Genomic DNA, 26,229 nt, shown 5'->3' with positions numbered 1-26,229 from the left:
AACGTAATGTGTCATAACCAACAAAAATAAAAAAGATCATTGGGAACAGTCATTTAGATAAATGATTGGCCTCTCTTTGACTTTGAACATTGTCTGCATTCTACACTGTTTTCCAAATGCCAAAGATCCGTGGATTTTTGTAGATCCCTTCAGGAGTCTGTAAGCATCATAGGACATATAAAGTATGTCCAGGAGGTGTGTCAGCAGACCTACATTCCTCTCACGGATCCACCACGTATTTGCTGTGTGGTTGTGAGGAGTTTTGTTTGTCATTTTGTTTCTCTGTTTTTCATCTATTTATCTTATGTGATGGCGATCATAAATCTTGTTATCCTTGCCTTTCATTATTCTGACAATGAGTTTTAAAAAACTCTCGTTTTAGTACTGAAATATTAGAAAACATTAAAGTGCAAGTTGAAATGGTGCTTGCATTCAAGAAATAAACTTCTTGTGTTAGATTCTTAAAGTAAAATTTAGATCCTGAAGGTGAGCTGGATGGCACTGGCTGTTAGAAGTCTTAAGTATTTGGAGGATAATATCGATACTACTTTCAATGAAATTGATTAATTTTTAAAAAGGGAAAACTGCCTGTTGTTATGAAAAGCAGTAATGAACCTCAGGGGCTTCGTGCTAAGGTAGGAATATGAATCATGGCTACTTTGCATCTCTTTCTGCTGAGCAGTATTGGAAATGAATTGATGTTTATAGAGCCATATAGTCTTCATTATTGCTTTGAGATTGCGCCTTTGGGGGTGGATTTGATAGATGTGGAATGAGAAATAATGGGTGTAATTAAGGAAACATTATTTTCACATTTGAGAAAATTATTTCAAAATTTTCCAAATGAATTAGAGTTCTGTTTTCTACAGAATAACTGAAGCTGTCAGTGTTTTTCTACTTTTGCTCCTGGATGACTTGGGTCTAAGACATGGACTGGGGTGGGTAAAGGAGTTGTCAGTTCTAAGATGGGTGTGTCTAGAACTAAGCTGACTGACGTTGTAGGATCACAGTTAGCTACTTAAACGAGAAGGGGAGCAGCTAGCCTTCTTCTCTTTTCCTTTGTGTTTAAGAAACTACTTTTTTTCCTGCCCTAGGAAATGGTAAATTTTAGACAAAATTTGTTCTTTTAGAAACTTACATTAAGGTACAGTGGTGTAATCTAATATGAAAATACACTTGTTGAAAATCTGAAATGACTAATTTTTGTTGCCAGTGCAGAATCTGTGTGACTCCTTTCCCTTCTCTAATCCTGTGCTTTATATTTTGTCTATGTCTGTGAATAATATTATTTCTGAATATCGCCCTCACTAAGTTTTTTCTAACGTTCTCTTTCACACTTTCTTCCTGGATTTGTTGTTTCCTTCAGTCTCACCTCAAGGTCAGTATGCTTGTCCTAAAACAAAGATATGTAACAGAACATTGTATACTAACGTTGTCTTGAATTCCTATAAGCAACTGGAATGATGGAACTTATCCCAGGAATGAGATGTCTAGAAATTCAGTTATGAGTGCAGAAGATGTCATGAATCTTAGATTTATCGGAAGAGTGGATTCACGGTTCTGTGCTTCAAAAGATAGTGAGAGTGGTCAGAAAGCGAGAATCAGACTGACCAGGTTTGGACTGAGAGAGAAACGAAGATGAAAGGAAGCCACTAGAGGAATGAGGAGGTGAAAAATATTGCTTTAATTTTATTCTGTTTTCATCCAGAGACATTCTGGCTGCTATAGGGAAGATTAACCAAGATGGCAGAGTAGAAGGACGTGCTCTCACTCCCTCTTCGAGAGCACCAGAATCACAACTGGCTGCTGGACAATCATCGACAGGAAGACACTGAAACTCACCAAAAAAGATACCCCACATCCGAAGACAAAGGAGAAGCCACAATGAGACGGTAGGAGGGGGCGCAATCACAGTAAAATCAAATCCCATAACTGCTGGGTGGGTGACTCACAGACTGGCGAACACTTATACCACAGAAGTCCACCCACTGGAGTGGAGGTTCTGAGCCCCACGTCAGGCTTCCCAACCTGGGGGTCCGGCAACGGGAGGAGGAATTCCTAGAGAATCAGACTTTGAAGCCTAGTGGGAATTGATTGCAGGACTTCGACAGGACTGGGGGAAACAGAGACCCCACTCTTGGAGGGCGCACACGGAATAGTGTGCACATCGGGTCCCGGGGGAAGGAGCAGTGACCCTGGGGGAGGCTGAACCAGACCTACCTGCTAGTGTTGGAGGGTCTCCTGCAGAGGCGGGGGCTGGCTCTGTTTCACCGTGGGGACAAGGACACTGGCAGCGCAGGTTCTGGGAAGTACTCTTTGGCGTGAGCCCTCCCAGAGTCTGCCATTAGCCCCACCAAAGAGCCCAGGTAGGCTCCAGTGTTGGGTTGCCTCAGGCAAAACAACCAACAGGGAGGGAACCCAGCCCCACCCATCAGCAGTCAAGTGGATTAAAGTTTTACTGAGCTCTGACCACCACAGCAACAGTCAGCTCTACCCACCATCAGAGCCTCCCATCAAGCCTCTTAGATAGCCTCAACCACCAGAGGGCAGACAGCAGAAGCAAGGAAAACTACAGTCCTGCAGCCTGTGGAACAAAAACCACATTTACAGAAAGACAGACAAGATGAAAAGGCAGAGGGCTACATACCAGATGAAGGAACAAGATAAAACCCCAGAAAAACAACTCAATGAAGTGGAGATAGGCAGCCTTCCAGAAAAAGAATTCAGAATAATGATAGTGAAGATGATCCAGGACCTCGGAATAAGAATGGAGGCAAAGATTGAGAAGATGCAAGAAATGATTAACAAAGACCTAGAAGAATTAAAGAACAAACAAACAGAGATGACCAATACAATAACTGAAATGAAAACTACACTAGAAGGAATCAATAGCAGAATAACGGAGGCAGAAGAACGGATAAGTGACCTGGAAGACAGAACGGTGGAATTCACTGCTGCGGAACAGACTAAAGAAAAAAGAATGAAAAGAAATGAAGACAGCCTAAGAGACCTCTGGGACAACATTAAACGCAACACCTGCAGAGCTGGTGCCCAGGCAGGGTGAGCTCTGGAGGAGAAGGCTTCCAGAGTCCCCAACAGTCTCCGCACGGTGGCCCATCCGGTGCCAAACACCTGCCACCCACAGCGAGAAGTCCCAGAAGAGTTCAGGCTCTTTGTCCTTGGGCCGGGTTTCTCCACGGGCTGGGCTTGCCTGTGGCCCCCGCCCCACCCCCGCCCCCGCCTGCCCTTGCTCTATGACACGTACAATGGAATGTCACAGCACCAGGCTGAGCTGTCCAGTGCGTGCTAGACCTCGAGAAGAGTTAGAAGCTAGGGAGAGGCTCTCCCACTTTCACTCTCTTTTCTCAGATCAGGCAGGCAGCAGCTCTGATATGGAAGCTATGGACACCACACCTCCTTCCCAGGCCGGCATTGTCCATTCTGCCCCTGTTTTCCCCAGCCCCCCATTTACGGCTTCGGCTGCCATTGGTCATTCAGCAGGCGGCACCTCTGACCCCGAAGCTATGGACACCACACCTCCTTCCCGGGCCGTCACTGTCCATTCTGCCCCTGTTTTCCCCAGCCCCCCATTTACGGCTTCGGCTGCCATTGGTCATTCGGCAGGCGGCACCTCTGACCCCGAAGCTATGGACACCACACCTCCTTCCCGGGCCGTCACTGTCCATTCTGCCCCTGTTTTCCCCAGCCCCCCATTTACGGCTTCGGCTGCCATTGGTCATTCAGCAGGCGGCACCTCTGACCCCGAAGCTATGGACACCACACCTCCTTCCCGGGCCGTCATTGTCCAGTCTGCCCCGTCTCCAAGTAGAACTACTACCCATTTCACACCGCTGCTCCAAGTTCTGGGAACACACCACCCAGTGGTAGCAATGCCTCAGCCCGTGCCTCGACTCAGTTACCTGAAACGCCGGCCAAAAGATAGACCAACCTTTCAAAGTTATGACAGAAAGCTGAGTAAGTTTTACGCTTGGAATTGCAATTACTGTTATTAACAAGCACAACTGTAGTGCTTAGACTACAACAAGTACTATTCTAAGTGCTTAGCAAATATTAACTCACTGAATCCTCATAACGGCAACCCTGTAGGTATGTAATATTCACCTTTTTTTGGGGCAACTGAGGCCCAGAGAGGTTGAATAGCTTGCCTAATGCCACACAGTAAGTAGGTGGCAAAAACCCAGGACTAAAACCAGACCGTCTAGACTTTCATCACTTTGCTGTGTCACCTTATTATAAGTTGTGGTTAGGGAAAGGACTAAACTGACAAGACTCTGAACTAGAGAAGGGAGAAATGAGAAAATGGGTGATCCTAAAAACTAGAGAGGATTTAGGCTCAGAAATTTCTGGTGATGAGACCCGGAAGAACAAGAACTTGGTTGGAATATTAACTTGGGGTAGTATCTGAATCCATCGAGAAATGGTCTTGTTTTCTTTAAAATTTAGAAAGGCCAGTTGGATGAAGATGAATGAAAAAAAAAGTAGAAAGGAAAAGAGGAAGGTGCCTTAAGTGAGACATAACCTCTTCCCTCTAAGTACTGGGGTGGGCATCCTGTGGGAAAGGATGGAGCTCTCTCTACCAGGTTTGTCACCAGGATGAACAAGGAGAAACATGGCAACCACTGTACTGGTTTTGATGATCCCTCAAAACCAAGGCTTCAGTTTCCGAGAACGACCTACAGTAGCGTACCTACCATGTGTCAGACATGCCACCAAGTGTGTTTCCAGGCACACATTTTAATTGGAGAAATAGTTCCTATGAGGTACGCATTAGTTTCCTAGGGCTGCTGTAACAAATTACTACAAATGTGCTTGCTTAAAACAAAACACACTTATTTTCTTATGGTTCTGGAAGAGAGAGGTCCAAAACCAGTTTCCCTGGGCTGGAACGAGGAGTTGACAAGGCCGTCCATCCTCCTTCTAGAGGCTCCAAGGGAGAATCTGTTTCCTTGCCAGCATTCCTTGACTTCTGGCCACATCAATCCAACCCCAACTTCATCATCACATTCTCTTTGGAGTAAAAACTTCCTCTGCCTCTCTCTTATGAGAATACCAGTGGTTACATTTGGGTCCATCCAGGTAGTCCAGGAGAATCTCCCCATCTCAAAACCCTTACTTTCATCCCACTGGCAACGTCCCTTCTGCCATTTAAGGTGACATTCACAGGTTCTGGGGATTAGAATGTGGACATTTGGGGGCAATGGTATTATTCAGTCTACTACAAGGTAGATACTATTATCTTTCTCAGATGCAGGAAATGAAGTTGAGGGAAGCAATTTGTCTCAGGTCTACAATTTCCAGAGTAGAGATTTAAATTCTGCCAGTGAGACTTTAGGACACACTCTAAACAACTTTAATCTGTGTCCTGAACTACTGCATAATCCTTGGTGAAGAGTCACACTTGGGTATCAAGACCCAATTGAATACAACACTATGTACTGTCTCACCTTTCACTTTATTTGCCTGCTGTATTCATAAGTCTTGCCCAGAGCACAAGAGTTCAGAAAATTGTTATGCAGGTTTACTAAGAGAACGCATTTACTGTTTGATGTGCGTGGAGTAATGGAAGGTTTTTTAAAATAGAATATGCCACCAAGTAGTGTTATCACCATTTTACACATTTAAACAACCTGACAACAACAACGAAAAGCTACAGATGCAAAGGTGTCAGGGACATGTCTAAAGGTTAACTGCCAGGAAAAGGGCTGGAACCAGATGCCAGATGCCCAGGCCTGAATTCATCCTGTCCAGTCCTGATTAAGCACCTGTTCAGACGGCTTGTGGCTCATCACCCAACACCTGAGTCTTTATATCCCAGCTTCAAGACGGAAATTAGCCGAGGGATCACAGATACTGTGCTAATCACTAATTCGTAATCTGCTATCCCCATCCTTTGTGGGACAGAAGTGGGCACTTCTAAAATCCTTTTCTGCTTGAGAAAGAGCAGAGCAGCCTTTGCTCCTCTGGCTGTGGCCTACTGTGCTTTGCAAAGGTGATTTGGCAAGTGCACCTGCAAACCCATCTCCAATATCACACATCTATGGAAAATTCCAGTCAGGTTTTGGACCCAGTCACAGTACATTTTCCTGAGGATCAGTAATGATTTGCTGAGGATCAGTAATGCTCTCCATATGCTGGCTGACAAGGCCATGACCTCTGCGCTTACTATATACTCCCTTTGTCAGCTCCGCTCTGACACAGTTGTCCGTGGGATTCCTTAGGAATATTGGAGGTATTTAGGCACAATTTCAGGGGCCGCTCTTGCCTGTTTCCTCTCATTTCTTAATCAACATTTCCCAGTTGAGACTATAAATAATTCAACTTGGGTGGGTTATCAGAGGCATTCTTCCCTACTCTACTCCATTTGAATCTCTGTGCTCTTCAAGTTTCACATACGTGGCATCACATATTTCCCATCATCGCTGTTTTCAGCAGTCAGGGCTACATAGGTCATTGGCAAGTTCATTAGCCTTTCCATTTCTTTCCCTCTTGACTCTTTAAGAGTGATTTGCTAAAGACTGTCCGCTTCGATGTTTTACAAGGCTCAGTGGTACAGAGGCAATATTGGAATTCTGCCCTGGAGAAATAGACATTCTGTTCATTGTTCTCCTCCTCTTATAGAACAGGAAAGAGATGCATCTATCACACAGTTACTCAAGGTTTCTCTACTTGCATTGCCAAGGATCTTCATAAGACTGGTAATACTCACATTTTCTGTTGGAAGGTAAGTTGCATTCCATAAAATTAAATCCACACCATATGAGAACTTTAGTCTAACCTCTCATCTATTGATTCATGAGGTTTGACTCACTGAGATTTTCCCTCCTCATACTATTGTGAAGAAAAGGAATTGTTGGCCAAATCCATGGTCAGATATTTATATTTGGTTTCCCAGTTTGTCAGTTATCTTTATGTTTGGGTTGCCTTTTGCTGTGCAGAATTCTTTAATTTTTATCAAGTCAAATCAACTCGCCTTTTTCTTTATGATATCTCAGTTTCATGTTCTGCTTAGGGACAGACTTCCTCATAACAAGAGTATGATTTCTCATCCTATCTTACAGTCTTCTAGGTATTTGTTTCTTGCAATGGAATGTTACCCAATGTATGCTACACATGCAGTCCTCGCTCTGAACAGTTTGCCCATGCATGAATTTCAGTTACCATGATTTAGTTAAATAATCCCAGGACCACAACAAAACCATCAAATTTCAGTTACTGCCATATTAACTGTGAGGAAGGGCATAAAGTACAAACTTCACAGCTAGTTCTTAACTCCACAAATCACCCGGGATATAACAGATGTGTATCATGGTCAGTGAACAATCAGGTCCCTTCTTTCAAAGTCTGTAGGTGATTGGTCACTGTGCATGTTATTCAGTTCACATACAGCAAGGTCCATGTATTGCTTAGAATTGAACCGTTTAATCTTCAAGTATTTTGGAATTTTCCAGCTTTGTTTTTGTTCTTGACTTCCAGTTTGACCTCGCTGCAGTCTGAGAACAGACTTTATATGATTTCTGACATTTTAAATTTGTTAGAGTGTGTTTTATGGCCTAGAATGTGGTTTGTCTTCGTGTGTACTCATGTGAGCTTGAGACAATGTGTATTCTGCTGTTGTTGAAGTAGTCTGTAGATGTTTATTGTATCCATTTGGTCGATGGTGTTGCTGAATTCAGCTATGTCTGTACTGAATTTCTCCCTGATGGATTTGTCCATTTATGATAAAGCGGTGTAGAAATCTCCAGCTATGATAGTGGATTTATCTCTTTCTCCTTGCAGTTCTATCAGTTGTTGTCTCACGAATTTTGATGCTTTGTTGTTAGGCACATAAACATGAAGAATTGTTATGTCTTCTTGGAGAATTGACCCCTTTATCATTATGGAATGTCCCTCTGTGTTTGATAATTTTCTTTGCTCTGAACTCTGCTTTGTCTGAGATTGATACAGCTTCTCACACTTTCTTTTAATTAGTTAGCATGATGTAGCTTTCCCCAACCCTTTACTTTTAAGCTATATGTGCCTTCATATTTAAAGTAGATTTCTTATATTTGGATCTTGTTTATCGATCCTCTGTGACCATCTCTGTCTTTTAACTGGTGTATTTATACCATTGGTATTTAAAATGATTATTGATATCATTGGATTAATACCTACCATATTTGTTACTGTTTCATATTTATTGCCAGTGTTCTTTGTTCCTTTTTTACATTCCACTCTTTTTCTGCCATTTCTCGGTTTAATCAGGCATTTTATATGATTCACTTTTCTCTTCCTTGAAAATCCAGACACGATGCACTGGTGAAATTCACTGCAGTACATAGTCCTTTAGAGATGTGGTGTTATAGAAGCATTGCATAGTCTTATGATTAGGTCTCAGTCTTATAATGAGCATGTGCTCCTCAGCTATGAATGTCACAAGTGCCTCTCAGTATTTTCCCTCACCTTAGGTGAAACCCAGTGGCCGGCAGGGGTCACGGTAGGATATTTCCCTTCCCCCAGGTCAGTTAGGCTCTGACAAAACCCCATAGGTTAGGCCTCTGGTAAAACCGTTTCTCCTGAGGGCAGGCCTTATGAAGAACAGCAGAATGCTCTGGTGTATTTCAAAATTGCTCCTTTCACCCTCCCCCTGCCAGAATTCCAAGGGGATTTTCCTTTGACCTTCACCTGGTAGTCACAACCTGGTAGAGCTCAAGAGACAAAACTCGCAAAAGGATAGGGGCTTCCCTGGAGTTTTTACCTCACAGACTTTTCCACACAAGCCTCCAGCAATCCTTCAAATATAGTTCAGGTTTTCCTACCTCACCATTGCTTTCCACAGAGATTTCTGCTCTTGGGTTTCTGTTCCGGTAAGTTGTTACTCTCTGTATCTGCCATCTGCCTCTCCAGTTTTGGGCACGGTGATTTTTCCTGTGACCTCACTTCTCTAATGAATCTAAGAAGAATTGTTGATTTTTCAGTGTGTCCAGATATTTACCTGTTAGGACAGAGTGGCAACTTCCAAGCTCCTTCCTTGCTGGACTCAAAACTAGAAGTCTCATAAGTTTTTTACAATGGAATAAAACATGTTAATTTTCAGTACTTCTAATGTTTTAGGTTGCACTGTATTAACTAAATACAAGATTTACTAATTTTTATAAGTCTATCTATAACTTTAAACAAGAAAGTTTCTAGTGTTTTTGTCAGAAAGATTTTAAGGTCATAGAACAATAATATTTTCCCCATCAATCACTGAGATCAACTTTGCACAGTTCAGCTTCTGTGATCATTTTTATAGCTCCACAGTGAAGACAGCCTGTACTTTATTTACCCTATATTTTATTTCTCACATATACATGGGTTCCGATTCTGCTTGAATAATCTACTGATGTACTGTTACAGCGTATTAGATTCTTTTAAACTACTGAAATTTGGAGTGTGTTTTGATATTGGATATGGACATTTCTTTCCTCATTCCAACTTTATCCTACTTGAAAAAATCTGCTTTATGGTGATAAATCCCTCTTGATCATAATGACTTTTTAAAAATATGTTGCTGGAATCTATTTGCTAATATTACTTAGGACTTAAGATCTTCAAAGAAATGTGCTTCTAGTTACTTTTTGGGTAAATTTTCCATATCTGATTTTTGTATTAGGACTCTTCTAATTTTTTAATACATTGGAAAATAACTGATGTCTTTCTAAGGTGTATATCTTTGATTATATTTTCTAATTTCCTAAAGCTTCTTGTATTCTCTACTCAAAACAGGAAGTAAATAATGGCTACATATAACTAATCAGTAATCAGCCATTTTGTCCAGATTTTCAAATGTGTTGGTATAAAGCTACCATAGTATTCTTCCGTAATTAAAAAAAAAAAAAATTCGCTCTGTGTTATAGCTAGCCCCATCTCGAACATATTTGCCAAATATTGCTTATTTTATTGGTCTTTCTAAAGAACAAGCTTTTGGTTTTATTTGCCAAGTTTACTGCTTTTCTTCTCTAGTTTTGACTTTTCTCTTGATTAATTTTGTCCTTCCACTCTTTTGGATTTACCTTGTTCTTTTTCTACGTCTACTGTCCAATGCCTGTAGCTTCAAGAGCCATTTTCAGCAACTCAACCAGCTCTGCCAGCTGTGTCACGCCCACTTCATCATACGCCATTAGAACTTAATCTCATACACTGGGTGAAGACTCAGCAGCCTTATTTTGCTTTCAAAATTGTTCTATGGCCTTGGATCCTTCTTCTTCTCCTAAATTACCACTATCATCAGGGAAAATTCTAGTGGGCCTAGAATTCTAGGCTTGCCTTTCCTCCAGTTTCATAATAAAAGAAAAAAACATTTCCACCCTTTTTTTGATGTTGATCGAAAATTTAGCAGCACTTCTTTGCACTGTATTCAAATCCCGAAATACAAGCAAGCCTTCATGCACACAGGCTCACTGAAATGTCATAATTTTAAACTATGTATGACCTTGAACAGTGACCTTGCCAAATACTCTACACTCTTCCTAGGTGTTCAGAGTTTTTCATTCCTACATCTTTTACACATGGTCGATTTGTGTCGTAAGTTCTTCCTCCCTCCCACTTCTGAGTATATATCCAAAGGAAACATCATCATTTTTGAAGAGATATCTGTACTCCCACATTCACTGTAGCATTATTCACAAGAGCCAAGGTATGGAAACAACCTAAGTGTCCATAGTAGATTAATGGATAAAGGAAATACGGTATATATATATACAATGGAATATTATTCAACCTTAAAAAAGAAGAAAATCCTGTCATTTAAGTCAACATGGATAAAACTGGAGGACACGATGCTAAGTGAAATAAGACAAAGACAAATAGTGCATGATGTCACTTATATGTGGACTCTCAAAAAACAAGGAAATAAATCAACTCTTCCCTCCCTGGACATTTTCCTCAGCAGAATCTAGCAGCCTCTACTATGAGTCTTATCTTTTTTTTTTTTTTTATTGTTTGTACCAGATCACAACCCCAGGGAACCTATGTATTTACCAATGTATATCTAGATTATAGTTTACCATTGTTCTTTTTCTTTGTAATTCATTCCTTCCACTTCCGGCATCAGAACCTCATTTTTCCTTTGGAGGAGTCCTTGTGATTCAGGTAGGCTGTGTGTCTCCTCCCTAGGCTGTGTGACTTGGGGTTGGCTAGATACAGTGTTTTATATATACTCTATATGTCCTAAGTACTTATTTCTCTGTTTTCCATCATTTTCCCTCCAAATTTTAGTGTAGTTATTTTTTAACTGACATTTGTAATCCTTTCTTTTGTTTGACTAAGGTACTGTTCAGCCGATCTTCTGAGTGCTTAATTTCAGCTTTTTTAATTCTAGAAGTTTCTTTTGGTTGCATTTCACAAATACTTTCTGCTTAAATTGTATATGTTGTCCTTTTTTTAATACATTAATCATAATTTTAAATAATAGTTTCATTGATATATAATTTACTTTCCATATTATTTAAAGTGTACAATTTAATGTCTTATGCATCTGCCACCACCATCAATTTTAGAACTTTCATCCACCCCCCAAAAGAAAAAGAATCTATTATAAGTCACTCACTCTCCCATATCTCCAAACCCTAGGCAGCCACTAATATCCTTTGTCTCTACAGATTTGTCTAGACTGGACATTGCATACAAATGGAATCATACGATTACTTAGCATGTTTTCAAAGTTCATGCATGTTGTAGCATGTATCAGTACTTGATTTCTTTTTATGGCTGAATAATAATCCATGGTGTGGATATTACTATGTTTCATTTATCCATTCACAGTAAATGGCCATTTGGGTTACTTCCACTTTGGGGCTCGTATGAATAATGCTGCTGTGGTTGGGTTTACGTGCAAGTTTTGTATGCAGGTCTAGATTTGTTTTTTAAATTAACAGACTATTTCGGAGCAGTTTCTGGTTTACAGAAAAATTAAGCAGAAAGGACAGAGTTCTCATACTTCCTTACCTCTCACCCTAGTTTCCCCTATTATTAACATCTTACATTAGCGTAATACATTTGTTATAGTTAATGAACCAATATTGATACATTATTACTAACTAATGTCCATGCTTTACTTTAGACCTCACTCTTTGTTTTGTACATTTTATGATTTTTGACAAACGTGCAATAACCTGTATCCACCATTACAGAACCATACACAGGAGTTTCTCTGCCTTTAAAATTCCGGGCTTCACCCATCCTTTTCTCCCTCCCCACAACCTCTGGCAACCACTGATCTTTTGACTGTCTCCACACTTTTGCCTTTTCCTAAATTTCATACAGCAATCATATAATATGCACGTAAGCCTTTGCAGACTGGCTTTTTTTCACTTAGCAATATGCATTTAAGCTTCTTCCATGTCTTTTCGTGGCTTCATAGCCTTTTCTTTTTAGCGCTGAATGCTACTCCTTTGTACGGATATACCATAGTTTGTTTATCCATTCGCCTATTGAAAAACACCTTGGTTGATTTCAAGTTCTGGCAATTATGAAAGAAACTGTTATAAACATCCATGTGCAGGTTTTTATGCGGACATAACTTTTCAGTTCCTATGGGTAAATACCAAAGAGCATGATTACTAGATCACTGTATGGTAAAAGTATGTTTAGTTCTGTAAGAAACTGCCAAGTATCCTGCTAGCAACAAATGAGAATTCCAGTTGTTCTGCATTGTCAACAACTTTGGGATTTCAGTATTTGGATTTTAGCCATTTGAATAGGTGTGTAGTGGTATCTCACTGTTGTTCTAATTGAAAATTCCCTGATGACATGGAATGTGTAGCATCTTTTCATATGCTTATTTGCCATGTGTCTCTTTTCTTTGTTTAATCATAGTTGTTTTGTTTTGTTTTTTTAACCGCCTACTAACTCTTGTCCTCCTGTGTCTATTTACATTGTCCTTTTTTTTTTTTTTTTTTTGAGCTTTTAATCATTTAGTCTTTTTCCTGGTATGTCCAATTATTTTTTATATTAAAATTGAGCTTAACTTATTTTAGGAAACTATTAAGATACCTCCACATTCTGGATGCTGTTATCGTTCTCTTGAAAAGATTTCCTTTTGCCCATGGCAGACAGTTCCTATAGGGACTGGAAACCTTAGTCCATTCTCAGTTTGAGCTCCTTCAAAGCTGTTTTTCAGTCTGTGTGAAGGTTGCTCTATTTCTGTCTTGTCCTTCCTCTACGGGTGTTGCCCTTTGGCATTACCATGTGAAAGTTTGGATTCTCCCTATTCCCAACTACCCTTGTATTTGTTAGGCTTTAAATGTAATGGTTCCGCCAGCCCTGTGAGACTAAGGATACGTGTAGCCTGTCATTCCATTAGTTGTTGCTTTTAGCTTGAGCTCTTGCCGTTTGGCTTCTGTGGTTAGAGTCTGTTGAACTCCTTGGCTTTTCAGTTCCTAGGCTGTATGAGTTGAATCAGCAAATGCCCCGAGGAGAAAAGCTGCACCAAATGTCAAGCTTGCGTCTGTGTTTCCCTTCTCTCCAGAACTTGGCCCACATGTCTCGGTGTCTCGCGAACATTCGGATGCCGGCGAACAGATGTTTTCTTACTTTATCCAGGTTTTCTAAAATTTCTTTAGACTTCACCTGATCTTACGTTATTACTGAACTATCATCTCAATTATCCCTAGGAAGAAAATTTACAATTTTATGTTTTATTTTTTTATTTTCTATATTAACTCAGTTTCTGTAGAGACCTTTTACCTGATTGTTCAGTCTAGTTCCTGTGTTACCAGTAAGATGGAGATAGGTGGAGGCTAAGAATATTGGGGGGGAAATCACTGATGAATGATAATGTCTCGTTCTTTTTGTTCTTCCTCTCCTTATTTACTCTGGCAGCCTACATTTGCCCTTCTTGATTTGACCCAGTTGCCCAAATAAGCAACCCACTCTGGCAAAGACCTGACTTTACTCTCATAAATGTCTGCATGTTAGGATTAGCTAGATGATGACCACCATGCCAGAGTTCTTTGTGTGACCAGTCAGAATGGCCATCATCAAAAAATCTATAAACAATAAATGCTGGAGTGGGTGTGGAGAAAAGGGAACTCTCTTGCACTGTTGGTGGGAATGTACACTGATACAGCCACTATGGAGTACAGTATGGAGGTTTCTTAAAAAACGAAAAATAGAACTACCGTACGACCCAGCAATCCCACTACTGGGCATATACCCTAAAAAAACCATAATTCGAAAAGAGACATGTACCACCATGTTCATTGCAGCACTATTTACAATCGCCAGGACATGGAAGCAACCTAAGTGTCCATCAACAGATGAATGATAAAGAAGATGTGGCACATATATACAATGGAATATTCCTCAGCCATAAAAAGAAATTGAGTTACTTGCAGTGAGGTGGATGGACCTAGAGTCTGTCATACAGAGTGAAGTAAGTCAGAAAGAGAAAAACAAATACCATATGCTAACACATACATATGGAACCTAAAAAAAAAAAAAAAAAAAATTGTTCTGAAGAACCTAGGGGCAGGACAGGAATAAAGATGCAGACGTAGAGAATGGACTTGAGGAGATGGGGAGGTGGAAGGGTAAGCTAGGATGAAGTGACAGAGTGGCTTGGACATACATATACTACCAAATATAAAACAGATACTAGTGGGAAGCAGCCACATAGCACAGGGAGATCAGCTCGGTGCTTTGTGACCACCCAGAGGGGTGGGGTAGGGAGGGTGGGAGGGAGATGCAAGAGGGAGGAGATATGGGGATATATGTATATGTATAGCTGATTCACTTTGTTATAAAGCAGAAACCAAGTCACCATTGTAAAGCAATTATACTCCAATAAAGATGTCTAAAAAAAATGTTAGAGAGTAAAAAAATTCAAAAGAATTGGCCACACTCCTCCAACAGATTCTCTAACATTTCAGCAGAAGAGAATTCACACTGAATCTGGTTTATGAGTAAAAGACAAGTCAACTTTAAAGTGGATCACAGATGACAACATTTCTTTTCCATGTGCCTGCTTTGGAGCCATATTTCTGCTGACCACTCAAAAACTTCCTCTTGAGTATTCTGTGATATATTAGAACCAGGAATAAGGGATGTTAGTGCTGGAAGGGTCAGCCGGTGGTCTGCCATTTAATTCACATATCCTTTCTGCACCAGACTCTTTTAAGATCATTGAGTTAGCCTAAGAATTTTGAAGCTGCGGAATTCAAGACAGTACATTACAATATGCCAATATTACTATTCTCCTGCTCTGACATTCTCCACTGATGGGCAGATGAAGGAGGAGAAGGTAGGGCAGTCACCAGTAACTGAGAGTAAATGAAACTGGAATATTATAATTCAGTATCATTTGAGTGACTGAATTGGCTGGCAGAGTGTTCTCCAGTTAAGAGTGAGGAAAGATTAATTCTGCACATGACACCACTACTGTATTTATACAAGTCTACTGGGACAGTTGTTTGCCTTGAATTGTTTTCTTCATTCATTTCGGTCAGACAGTTGTGTTGACTGATTTTCCTTTCTGATGTATGAAATGGCTGTTTGACTGAATTTACCATTTAATTTCCACTAATGCACTGTAAAAACAATACATTAGTCAAATTGGATTGGCAGGTATGAAAATGTTTACCCCAGAACTAGACAGAAATATAATATTGCCTTCTACAGAAATGTAAGTCATATGCCCTGGATTTGGGGGAAATGTTCCAATTTTAACTATTTTGCCACTTTTCAAACATGTAGGGTCACTGATCCCATAGTAAAAATAAGAAGATCTGTGAAGTCCAGATAAAAATAGTTTTGTGTCACTCTGACAATCACATAACACAAAAGAAAAAACTATTAGGAGATAAATTTTACTGAGTTTCATACTTATCAAGAGGTGTTTCTGTGTAAACTTCTGAGTCTTATTCTACAAGTTCTTTAGGAACAAACATTTCAAATATGTTCATAGAAAACCCTCTTTATTTATAATTTCATTCTTCCAATGATTATAGTTACTATGACAGGCCATTTCTCCATGTCCCATCCCATGATTCTCTGCTCCCATTGAACATTTGGAAATTGGTGGCATGAGCAGGAAAGTGAAGCAGTTTTTGAGATTATTGAATAATGTTGATGTTATAAAGACTGCTTTCTTCCACAGTTGACAAACTTATTATGGTACCGATGGTTGGATACTACTCTTAGAGATGAAAAAGGTCTTAAGGCATCTTCCATATTCCATTCACCAATCTGTGTTCTTGTTCAAAGCAAAATTAATTCCTTTCAAAATTAACATATTAGCTTAATAATAATTTTTTTTTAATTTTTATTTATTTATTTATTTATTTTGGGCTGTGTTGGGTCTTCGTTTCTGTGCGAGGGTTTTCTCTAGTTGCGGCAAGTGGGGACCACTCTTCATCGCGGTGCGCGGGCCTCTCACTGTCGCGGCCTCTCTTGTTGCGGAGCACAGGCTCCAGACGCGCAGGCTCAGTAGTTGTGGCTCACGGGCCTAGTTGCTCCGTGGCATGTGGGATCTTCCCAGACCAGGGCTCGAACCCGTGTCCCCTGCATTGGCAGGCAGATTCTCAACCACTGCGCCACCAGGGAAGCCCTTAATAATAATTTTTAATCTTAAAATAATCTATCTGTGAGAATGGGAATTTTTGGTGGGAAAAAGTGACAGAAGATGGGACAAGGAGAGAATTCATAGAAAGACAAAACAGAATTTTTTAAATGGTGGGTACGAACTTCTGTTTCCAACTATATCAGTTTACCTTAGGAAAACATACTAGAAAGGCCAGATAAATCATAAGCAACATTTGACTGTGAGCGTTAGAAAGCTACTGAGGTAGCCATGACCCAGAAGAGTAAAATAGAGAAAGAAACTCACTGAAGTGAGAACCATGTTCTGCACATGCTTTTCTAGCCCAGTCATTTAGAAACTACCGATGAAGAGCAAAAGTCTGAGAAACCAAAACCAAATGTGACTCCTAAGAGGTAGAAAAGCCAGTAGATCTTAGGACAATGTCATAGGACTAAGGAAACCAGAGTTGGAATTGAGAAATAACAAGGCAGCTAGAATTTTAAGGACCAAAATCACAGAGAGAGTAAACATTCAGAGAACTGAGCTGGATTCAGCAACAGTGTTCCCTTGCAGTATTTTCCATGTATAAATAGGTAGACAAGGCAAGATGCTAAGAAGTCAAACAAAAGCTAACTGAAGTCAAAGCAAAGACTTAGTTGGCTCATAATGCTGAAGAGACAAAACGGGGGTTCAGAACCTATGAAAGATTTCTGGCCCAATGGAAAACTAATGATATGAACTAGGACATTGGAAGTCTCTACATATGTGTGTGTGTGTGGGGGTGTGTGTGTCTGTGTGTTAGGAAGGTTGATGCAACGTCTACATTGAACCTGATAAAGAAGGAAAATGAGTATGAAGTTGGTCCAGTGACTGAGGTGATGGTCCCCTCTGCTCCCTACCTAAGAATAGGAAATTCTCTCCTCAAGAAAATACAGTTGACCCCTTGAACAATGTAGGGGTTAGAGACGCTGACTCCCTGTGCAGTCAAAAATCCACATATAACTTTATGGTCGGCCCTTCTTATCTGTGGTTCTGAATCTGAGGATTCAACCAACCACAGATCATGTAGTACTGTATTACTTATGGGAAAAAAAATCCATGTATAAGTGGATCTGTGCAGTTCAAACCCAGGTTGTTCAAAGGGCAACTGTAATGTCATTCAGATTCTCTACAACTTGTCATATCCCAAGTCTGGTATTCATTCACTGAAGAACCACCAAGACTACCAAGAAAAGGAGAATTAAATGAATAAAAAACAAAACAGAATCAGAATCATAGATGACCTAAACATTAAAAGTTCATACATATTTTGGTAAATGTTATCAAGTTCAAGAAAATAGATGACAAGGTGGAGAATTTAACTTGACAACCAGAAAGTAGAAACTGATTGAAGTTGAACTGATAGAAATAAAAATTATACGAAATTTAAAACTCGGTAGTGGATTGGACACAGGTAAAGAGAGGTAAGTGAACTGGAAGATAGAGTAGTAAAAATATTAAGACTAAAGCATGGGAAACGAAAAGAATAAAAAGTACACAAAAGCGCATTTGAGACATATGGGCCACAGGAAACATTTTTATCATATGTGTAAACTGGAGTCCAAAGAAAAAAGGAGAGAGAGATTGGGATGAAAACAATAGTTCAGAAATAACAGCTGAGAGTTCTCTAAAACTAAAAAGAATATATGGAGCCATACATTCAATAAGCACTAAAAAAAATGCAACAAGAATAAATACAAAGAAAACCACACCTAAGATCACCACAGTACAATTCATGAATAACAAAGAAAAACATGACATCTTAAAAGCAGCCCCAGGAAAAAGAGAGAGATTCCTTTCAAAGGAACAGCAGGATTAAGATTACAGCTTACTTCTCAACGAAACTGATTGGATACTAGAAAATAATGGAATAACATTTTTAAGTGCTAAAGAAAAGAGCTGCCCATTGGGAATTCTAGACGCAGAGAAAATGTTGTTTGGAAGGAAAGATGAAATAAGGAAATTTGCAGACAAACAAAATTTAGAAAATACGTTCTCATCAGAACCGACTGAATTAAATTATAAATGGAGACCCGCAGGCAGAAGGAAGGTTATCACAGATGAAAATAAGGACTTTATAAAGAATTATGTATAACAGAAAGGATAAATAAGTGGATAAACCTAAATAAAATCTAACTGCACAAAAGAGTAATAATAAAATATATCAAAAATTAGAATGCATTAAAAACAAATGGAAGAGGAAAAAAGTAGTCAAAGAAATTTAAGATCTCAGCATTGCTTGAGAAGCAGTAAAAAAGCTAACAAGTCATGGTACATGTGTAACTGCTACTTATGTAAAAATAACAAGCTAATACAAGGGAAAATGGAATTTGAAGAAATCTAAAAGGAAGAAAGAAGAGCAAAAGGAACATAACAAGGTGGGACAAATAGTAAACAAGGAGTAAACGGTCTATAAGAAAATACATTAACTGTAAATACTCAAATTAAAGGACAAGGATTATTGGAACAAACAAAAAACCTAATTCTATGCCACTTACAAGAGACAAGAGTCAGACTGTAAAGGATTCAAAAATTATGTCATAACAACAATAAATACAATTGAAGATGTTTTAATGTTAACACAGATTTGAAAGCCAAAATTATCACTGGCGATAAGGCAGGATAATAAAACCCACTGTTACTTTACAAGGAATATATTATATATCTAAACTTCAATGCAGTATATGAAGGGAAATTCCAAAAAACTAAGTCGAAATAGAAAAATCTAAATTACCTAGATCAGTAACATAGAACCACAACAACAAATCAGCAGATGATAGAAGATCTGAATACCATCATTAAAAACTCTGGCCTAAATTTACATAAAACCCTGCACCAACAATGATGGAATATATATATTATGCAGAAATTTTTAGGTGCACATGGCACATTTATAAAACTGACTATATGCTGGTTATAAAACAAGACTCCGAATAAGCAAGAAATTAAAAAATATATAACCAATATTTTACCAAAGAGTTGGATATTAAAAACATACTTCTGATCATTATGTAGGTCAAAGATAAAGTTGCAATGGGAATTAGAAGTTTATTAATTGAATGATAATGAAAATATGCCATAACAAAACCTGTGGGTCGCAAATAAAGCTGTGGTCACAGAGAAGTTTATGTATTCAAATTATATTCTCTAAATGTAAAAGATAACCTATCACCCTGAGGTAGGCAGCTCCTGAACTGTACCTGGTGGGGAAGGCAGGGCAGAACTTCAGGAGGCCAGCTGAGAGCACGGTGAACACCATGTCAGGAGCAGTCTCCAAGAAAGAGCATTTAATGTACAAAGGGATGACTAAAGTATATTTAAGAGCTAGCACCCTGACTCCTCTTAAGGATGACTTACGTTGCTGGGGAAAAAATAAGAAGTGCTCGATGTAGAAGGTGAATAACTTTATAATTCCCAGGAGAATCTTGGTACCAGGACCGCAGAATGAAGAACTTGGAGTCCCCGTGGCTAATCCAGCGGAGGGAAAAGGAGAAACACAGACGGGAGAGAAAATAAAGGGAACCCTTGGTGCTGCTGCAGGCCCAAGTCCAGGTATGTGCTCGCTCTCTCCACATCTTAAATAAAAGCCACCATGTTCCTCAGTCTTTCAGGTACTTAGAATTGCTCTTTAGAACCTGAAAATGGGGTCAGGTTTCCTGTCTGCATTGCTACAGTACAAAATAGAGGCAGGATGCTTGAAATAGTTCTCCATCTGGCAGAGGAGGCCTTGAAGCTGTGAGCCACTCACTGCGAACCAGCAGGACATGAAGGATTCTTGAGCAGATCTGAAGCTACTGGGAGGCCTTTCAGGAGTTAAATCCCATAGTAAATACTGTACCTTCAATGGCCCCTTCTCCCTCTCTGTCCAGTCTTCCTCCACGCGCCTGGGGGCCCAGAGGGGTTAAATGAGCACTCTTTGACTTGTTCTTGGTGGTCCCAGAACTTGACTTGGGCTTGGAGACTTCCATGAAAAGTCTGCCTTCCATCTGCTGGCTTGCGTTTCTTGGTCTCTCTGCTCCAGGCTAATTCCTTCAACCTGCTTTTTCCATTTCTGCCAATACTCCCCCTCTCCAGACCTTCCTAATGCTCTTCTGGGGCGGGAGGAGGCTTACTGAGGGCAATGTGTATTTCTAGAGGGAGAGGTGACCACATGACTTCACAGTGCTCGTCCCCTTGATTATTCAGTTTCTGTCTGGATTAGTCGTGGGTGTTTGTGCACCCCAGCCTCACCCCCAGGAGGCTTTAGAACACTGTCCTTATCTCAGCACTGAGCCTCTCTCTAGCCTCCTTCCCTCTCTCTCCTTACCCACCTTTACCCACAGACTCGCAGGCTTTCTGGACCTCTGAGGAACAGAAGCACTTCACAGAACCTCTGCTACAGAACCAAACATATTGAAATGACTCTTTACGAAGATATTGAAACAACAGAAACAGAAGACATGACGATTGTTTCTCCTGAGGGTTCAGTTACCTAGGGGGCCTTTAGCAAACTTTGATTGATACATCTAACCCTTCCTTCCTTGGCAATAGTTGATCACACTGTGAGGAAAACAAGTTAGAGAATGGAAAAATAATATTTGGATTTCAACGAAATAATAAAAATGCAGGGAGTATCTTTGACTTTTGCAAGGTGAGAAGAGAGTTTCCATTTTGATTATTTGATGGCAGGAATCCCTTTTAAAACAGGGCCAGTCTGCATGATGCATTGAAAAATCAACCTTTTCAAATATAGCCATAACCCCCACAAGATTTCTTGATTTCTCTGGGGTCAGATAAACCATCACATTTCACAGTGGTGCCCTGTACATGAAAGTGATAAACATAATCTGGAAGCACAGCAGTGGCTAAAACTATGGAGCTGGCAGCCATTCGCTGAAATGATTTTTTGCTTTTAATTCATTGCATAAAATGCTCATGTCCAAATTCAGGCAGGTAGATCTTACCAACCATCAAGAGCTTCAACCCTGCTAACAGTTAAGTATGCACTTTTAAACCCTACTTTGACTGCTCCAGAAACTTACTGGGTTTCTTTAATGCCTCTGTTACTATTTCCTTTGTGTCATTTTGTTTTTCTTTCAAAACATAGCTGTGTGACCTTGGGGAAGTTATATTATTTCCTTGAGACTTGGTTGCCTTCTCTGTGAATATCTGGGTATAATTTTAGTATTGCCCAATAGAATTTTCAATGATAATGAAAATATTCTATATCTGTACCGTGCAATGCAGTACTCAATAGCTACATGGAGCTAATAAACATCTTTGAAATATGGCAAATGCAACTGAGGAACTGAATTTTTAATCTTATTTTTAAATTTGTTTAAATATAAATAATGCCACGTGGCTAGCATCTGTTGACAGTACAGATCTACATAATATTTTAAGGACACTCTCCACTCAAAAACTCTACCATTCATTAACTCAGCCTAAATATTTTTGCCCTCTGACAAACAGAAAATAATTTATGCTTCCCTTGAAATTATCTGTCAAGACCTTTATCAGTTTGGGGTCATTCTATTCTTAAAATTGACTTTGCTTTATGAAACTTTAATAATGTTGGAGTTTCCTGCCCTTGGTACCACCTTTGTGATGATGGGAAATATTGGGGATGATCAAGGACCATTTCAAGAGATCATGGAGAGAAACCTCCTCCTGGATTTAATTTCATTATGAGGATGTCAAAATGCTGAATTACTTAAAATAAAACCCATACCGTTTTTATGCTAAGTTATATTCTACATGTAGCTGGAAAAATGTTAAAAATATTTTTAAAGAACTGCACATCTATTTTTGAAGCTGATTTGGCTGTTCAAGGCTTGCTAGCACTTTATCCATCTCAGTACTATTTCACTTCGTAAACAAATGCAGTTGCCATAATTGCTGCATATGTGTCTGTGTGTGTTCCCTTCTAGGTGATATGTTTTTGAAGTTGGAAACTATACTTATATCACAGCCCCTATGTAGAGCACAATATCCATTGCTAATTCAGATTGTGTTTTAAGATATGAGACAAAATTTAAGACTTTTATTATAGTCATAAACATCTAGCAAACCAACCAGAAAATAAAAGCTAATTTTCAATTGGCTGGCCAAGAACAAAAAAGAGAGGAATACCTAGTGCAAAACCATATCTCTAATAACTACTGTTGGATTTAGAGCACACACATGCTAATAAACTTATTTTAAAATAACTTCTTATCAAAGATTTGAGGTTGGACCTGAAAAATTATATCAGAAGTGAAAGGAATCATGTGGTCTGACCAGCCTGGATCACACAGAGTAAGTGTATACTATATATAAAATAGATAAAACTACGAGGTCCTACTGTATAGCGCAGGCAACTATATTCAATACCTTGTAATAACCTATAATGGAAAAGGATCTGAAAAAGAAATACATATATCTGAATCACTTGGCTGTACACCTGAAACACAACATTGTCAATCAACTATACTTCAAGTAAAACAAAACAAAACAAAGTAAGTGTAAAGGGAAATATAGTTTTATAAAGTCACCTCTGATATCCAATGGACCAACTGAAAGACAACAGAAACTACCACTTTCTAGGAGACAGGACACGGCCAGCAAACTAGGCCGTTACCCTCGGTAACGGTCATACCTGCCGAAAAATAGACAGACTCGCCTGCATTCATGAATACATAGGAATTCTTCATTTATCTGGCATTATTAGGCAATGAGGTATTGTATGTTAGGAGAAGTTTTTTTAAAATGACAAATTTAAGAGGAGTTATTTTAACCTTCACTCGGTAATTTTTTTCTAAAATTAAGAAATGTATCCACTGGTGTATCTAATATTTCCTTGATAACTCGGGGTCATCAGTTCAATCAACATTTGCATGAATAATGCGAATGGAAACAAGACAGGCATGCTTACTGAAACTGAAAATGACATAGCACTGGCTGGAATAACTGATGAGACAGCAAGAAAAAAACAAAAATGAAAACAAACCGTGCTCAAGAAACAATCAGTCAAGTTCTGACTTTCTGTACTTAGTTTCAAAAAGCGATACCACAAATCCCAGCGAGAGACTCCAGCATCATTAGCTGTCTTTCTCCTTTGTTTCCACCTTCCTTTCCTTTTCCTTCTACCCTAGATTGTTCCAGGAAGTGTTTATAGTTGCTCGCAAGACAAATTCTAATACTTGCTTTCTCTCACGCAAACTTCACCATATGTCCATGTCCTGGTGTCAGGCACTAATTTCCTTGCGAATTCCTCTCCCTTTCTAATAGACGTTCTTATTTACCCAGATCCCTTTTTATTGGTGTCCTATTCCAGACTGCTCCACTCCGCCCATCCTCATCCTGTAAAATACATTCACACTCTCTTGTGACCCTACTTATTTGCCCACTAAATAATCAATCATAGAACTGTCGGAATTAAATAGAGAGAGAAATTAAAACACTGGAGTCACTTGGAGGGTTTAAGCAGCTTCACCAGAAAATACCGGGCATGGATTTAAAGAGGCTGCTCGGGACTTGCGCTTGTCCAAGTTCTTTCTCAAGAAGTATCTGAAATAAGCCTAAATTCAGAGTTAATCAGATTGGCCTGCTTTCTCAGGTGGACTGGAATTCATTGCTCTTTCCCCTCAACTCCCTGATGTCAGTGGCACTTTCTGGAGATGAGGTGGACTTCTCTGCCTACTGCAGAAGCTCAGTTCCCCCCGGGCCCACTCCCTGTCTGAAATCCCACACTTGAGGCCAGATGCCAGCCTTCCCAGAACATTCGTGGTCTCCTTTCAGTTTTTGAACTGCTCAGATTGAGTCCCTGTAGACTCTTTCTCAGCCTGAAACCTGATCTTCAACCCCTTTCCCTGACCTCGATGGTTACCTTCCTACTTTACGCCTCAGGTGCTTTAGCCATAAAATGATATATTTGCCCTTAATTCTAAAGTCTTCTTTCTAAAGCTCTACAATGTGGTGGCTCCTTGAAAATGTTTCTCTTGCTGGTTTGAATTCTGTAGAGAATTAAAACCACAGCTACTCTAAAAGACAGTAAGTTACGTTGGATAAGGAAAGTGTGCTTTTGTAGTTAGAGTAACAGGGATGGAAGACGACTTAGTATGTTTCAAGGTACTCATAATCCATTCTCATGAGAGTCAGGGGAAGAAGGGGAAGAGAGTTAATAAAATACCAAACGATTGTGACAAATTAAGTTCACCAAGATGTAGCTGATCAGTTACTACTTGAATAAGCCACACATATCCAATTCAAGTTTTCCTTTATTTTTCTGAGAAGGGATCCCAGTGAACTGAGTCCCATGTTCAGTAACTCCACGTTCAATGGCTTAGTCTTTAAAAACTGTTATGTTGCTGGAAGAAGAAATATTGCCCATCAGTCCTAACTGATGTTTAGCTATCACACACATTTGAAGTAAATTTATTACTTTGCCTGATCTCAGTGTAATACATTCCAAAGGGGCAAAGAGCACACGAAAATTTATGGAGTCTCCATCTTCTACACTAAAGTGTGCAATAAATTACATATTAGTTGGCCGTGAAATTCACAAGCCATAGGAACCACACCGTTAGCAATGTATACAGTGGTCAACAGCAGGTAATGATAATGATATAAAACAAAATAGACTGTGTATGTTGGCACTGCTGCCAATAAAGCAATCATTAAATGCATTCATACGCATCTACGTACGCTAGGTAAGCTCTTTGAGGGCTATTGCTGTGAATTCGACATACCTGTCAGGATATTATAGCCCAGTTTCTATGGCCTGTATTCAAAGACGCTGAGAAAGGGTTCCTGTGGGTAAATTCAGACCTTTTCTCAATATAGAATTTGGTCAACATGCATTCTGAACAGCAAAATTTCACACTGCTTTCAATTTTCCTACACTAATTGCCACCTCAACAAATGCAGGATTAAGTATAATGGATTATAAGAAGTTAGAAAGGAAAGATGGAAGAAGAGAAGGAAGGTAGAAAAAAGGTGGGTATGGAGTACTTCAACATTGATGTAAAGAGTGGACCTAAAACTAACCTGAGGTTGCCCTCAACTATTAGCATATGCTATAGAAACTTAAATGAAAAAATTTTAAAAACCTGCAAGGGAAACTCAAAGAGTCTTTGTTTTTTTTACTTTACTGCATATACACGTCCATCTTAAATAGTCTATGTGCTTATATCCAATAAGAGAGCATTGTTTTGCAAGGCTATTTGGGTTCTATCAGCATGTAAAGGTCGGACAACTCAACTTGAGCAGAGTTAGCCTTCAGGTGAATAATTGCTTCTTTCAGGTTGTGAGCATTGGAATTTTCCAGAAATGTTTCCCAAAAAATTAAAACTAAAAGAGTCCTAGGACAGCGTCCTTTAGAAGTTTTATAGTATCAAGGTTTTTGGAGGAAGAGTATCCTTGTCGATTATCAACACAATGATTCCAAGCAGGTCAATTTATGCTGAGAATATTACATAACAGAACCCACTTCACCTCCAGTGTACTGACAATGATCTTCCTTACTTCAACCTTGTGCTTCTTAGTAAAGTTGAAAATACTGAGCCAAGAACAGACAGTGACAATGCCAGAGACCCAGATGTACCTGTAGGTGCCTTCAGACAAAATCAGCCACCCAGGCTAAAGTCCTGGTTTAAAACATCCCAACATGAATG

General features: G+C 39.5%; 1 protein-coding gene across 1 annotated transcript in view; it reads left to right on the top strand.

Annotated features, from left to right (window-relative positions):
• The window catches only part of LOC132363423 (ELKS/Rab6-interacting/CAST family member 1-like), a 136,611-nt gene extending 114,298 nt beyond the window's left edge, over nt 1-22,313 (top strand). The window contains 2 exon segments of the mRNA XM_059919125.1: nt 20,016-20,149; nt 20,920-22,313. Of these exon segments, the coding sequence (XP_059775108.1) occupies nt 20,016-20,149; nt 20,920-20,993 (208 nt within the window). The 3' untranslated portion in view covers nt 20,994-22,313.
• The last annotated feature ends 3,916 nt before the right edge of the window (nt 22,314-26,229 follow it).

This window comes from Balaenoptera ricei, chromosome 3 (assembly GCF_028023285.1).
Source record: "Balaenoptera ricei isolate mBalRic1 chromosome 3, mBalRic1.hap2, whole genome shotgun sequence".
Taxonomy (NCBI): Eukaryota; Metazoa; Chordata; class Mammalia; order Artiodactyla; family Balaenopteridae; genus Balaenoptera; species Balaenoptera ricei.
This window is presented reverse-complemented; position numbering and strand designations above follow the sequence as displayed.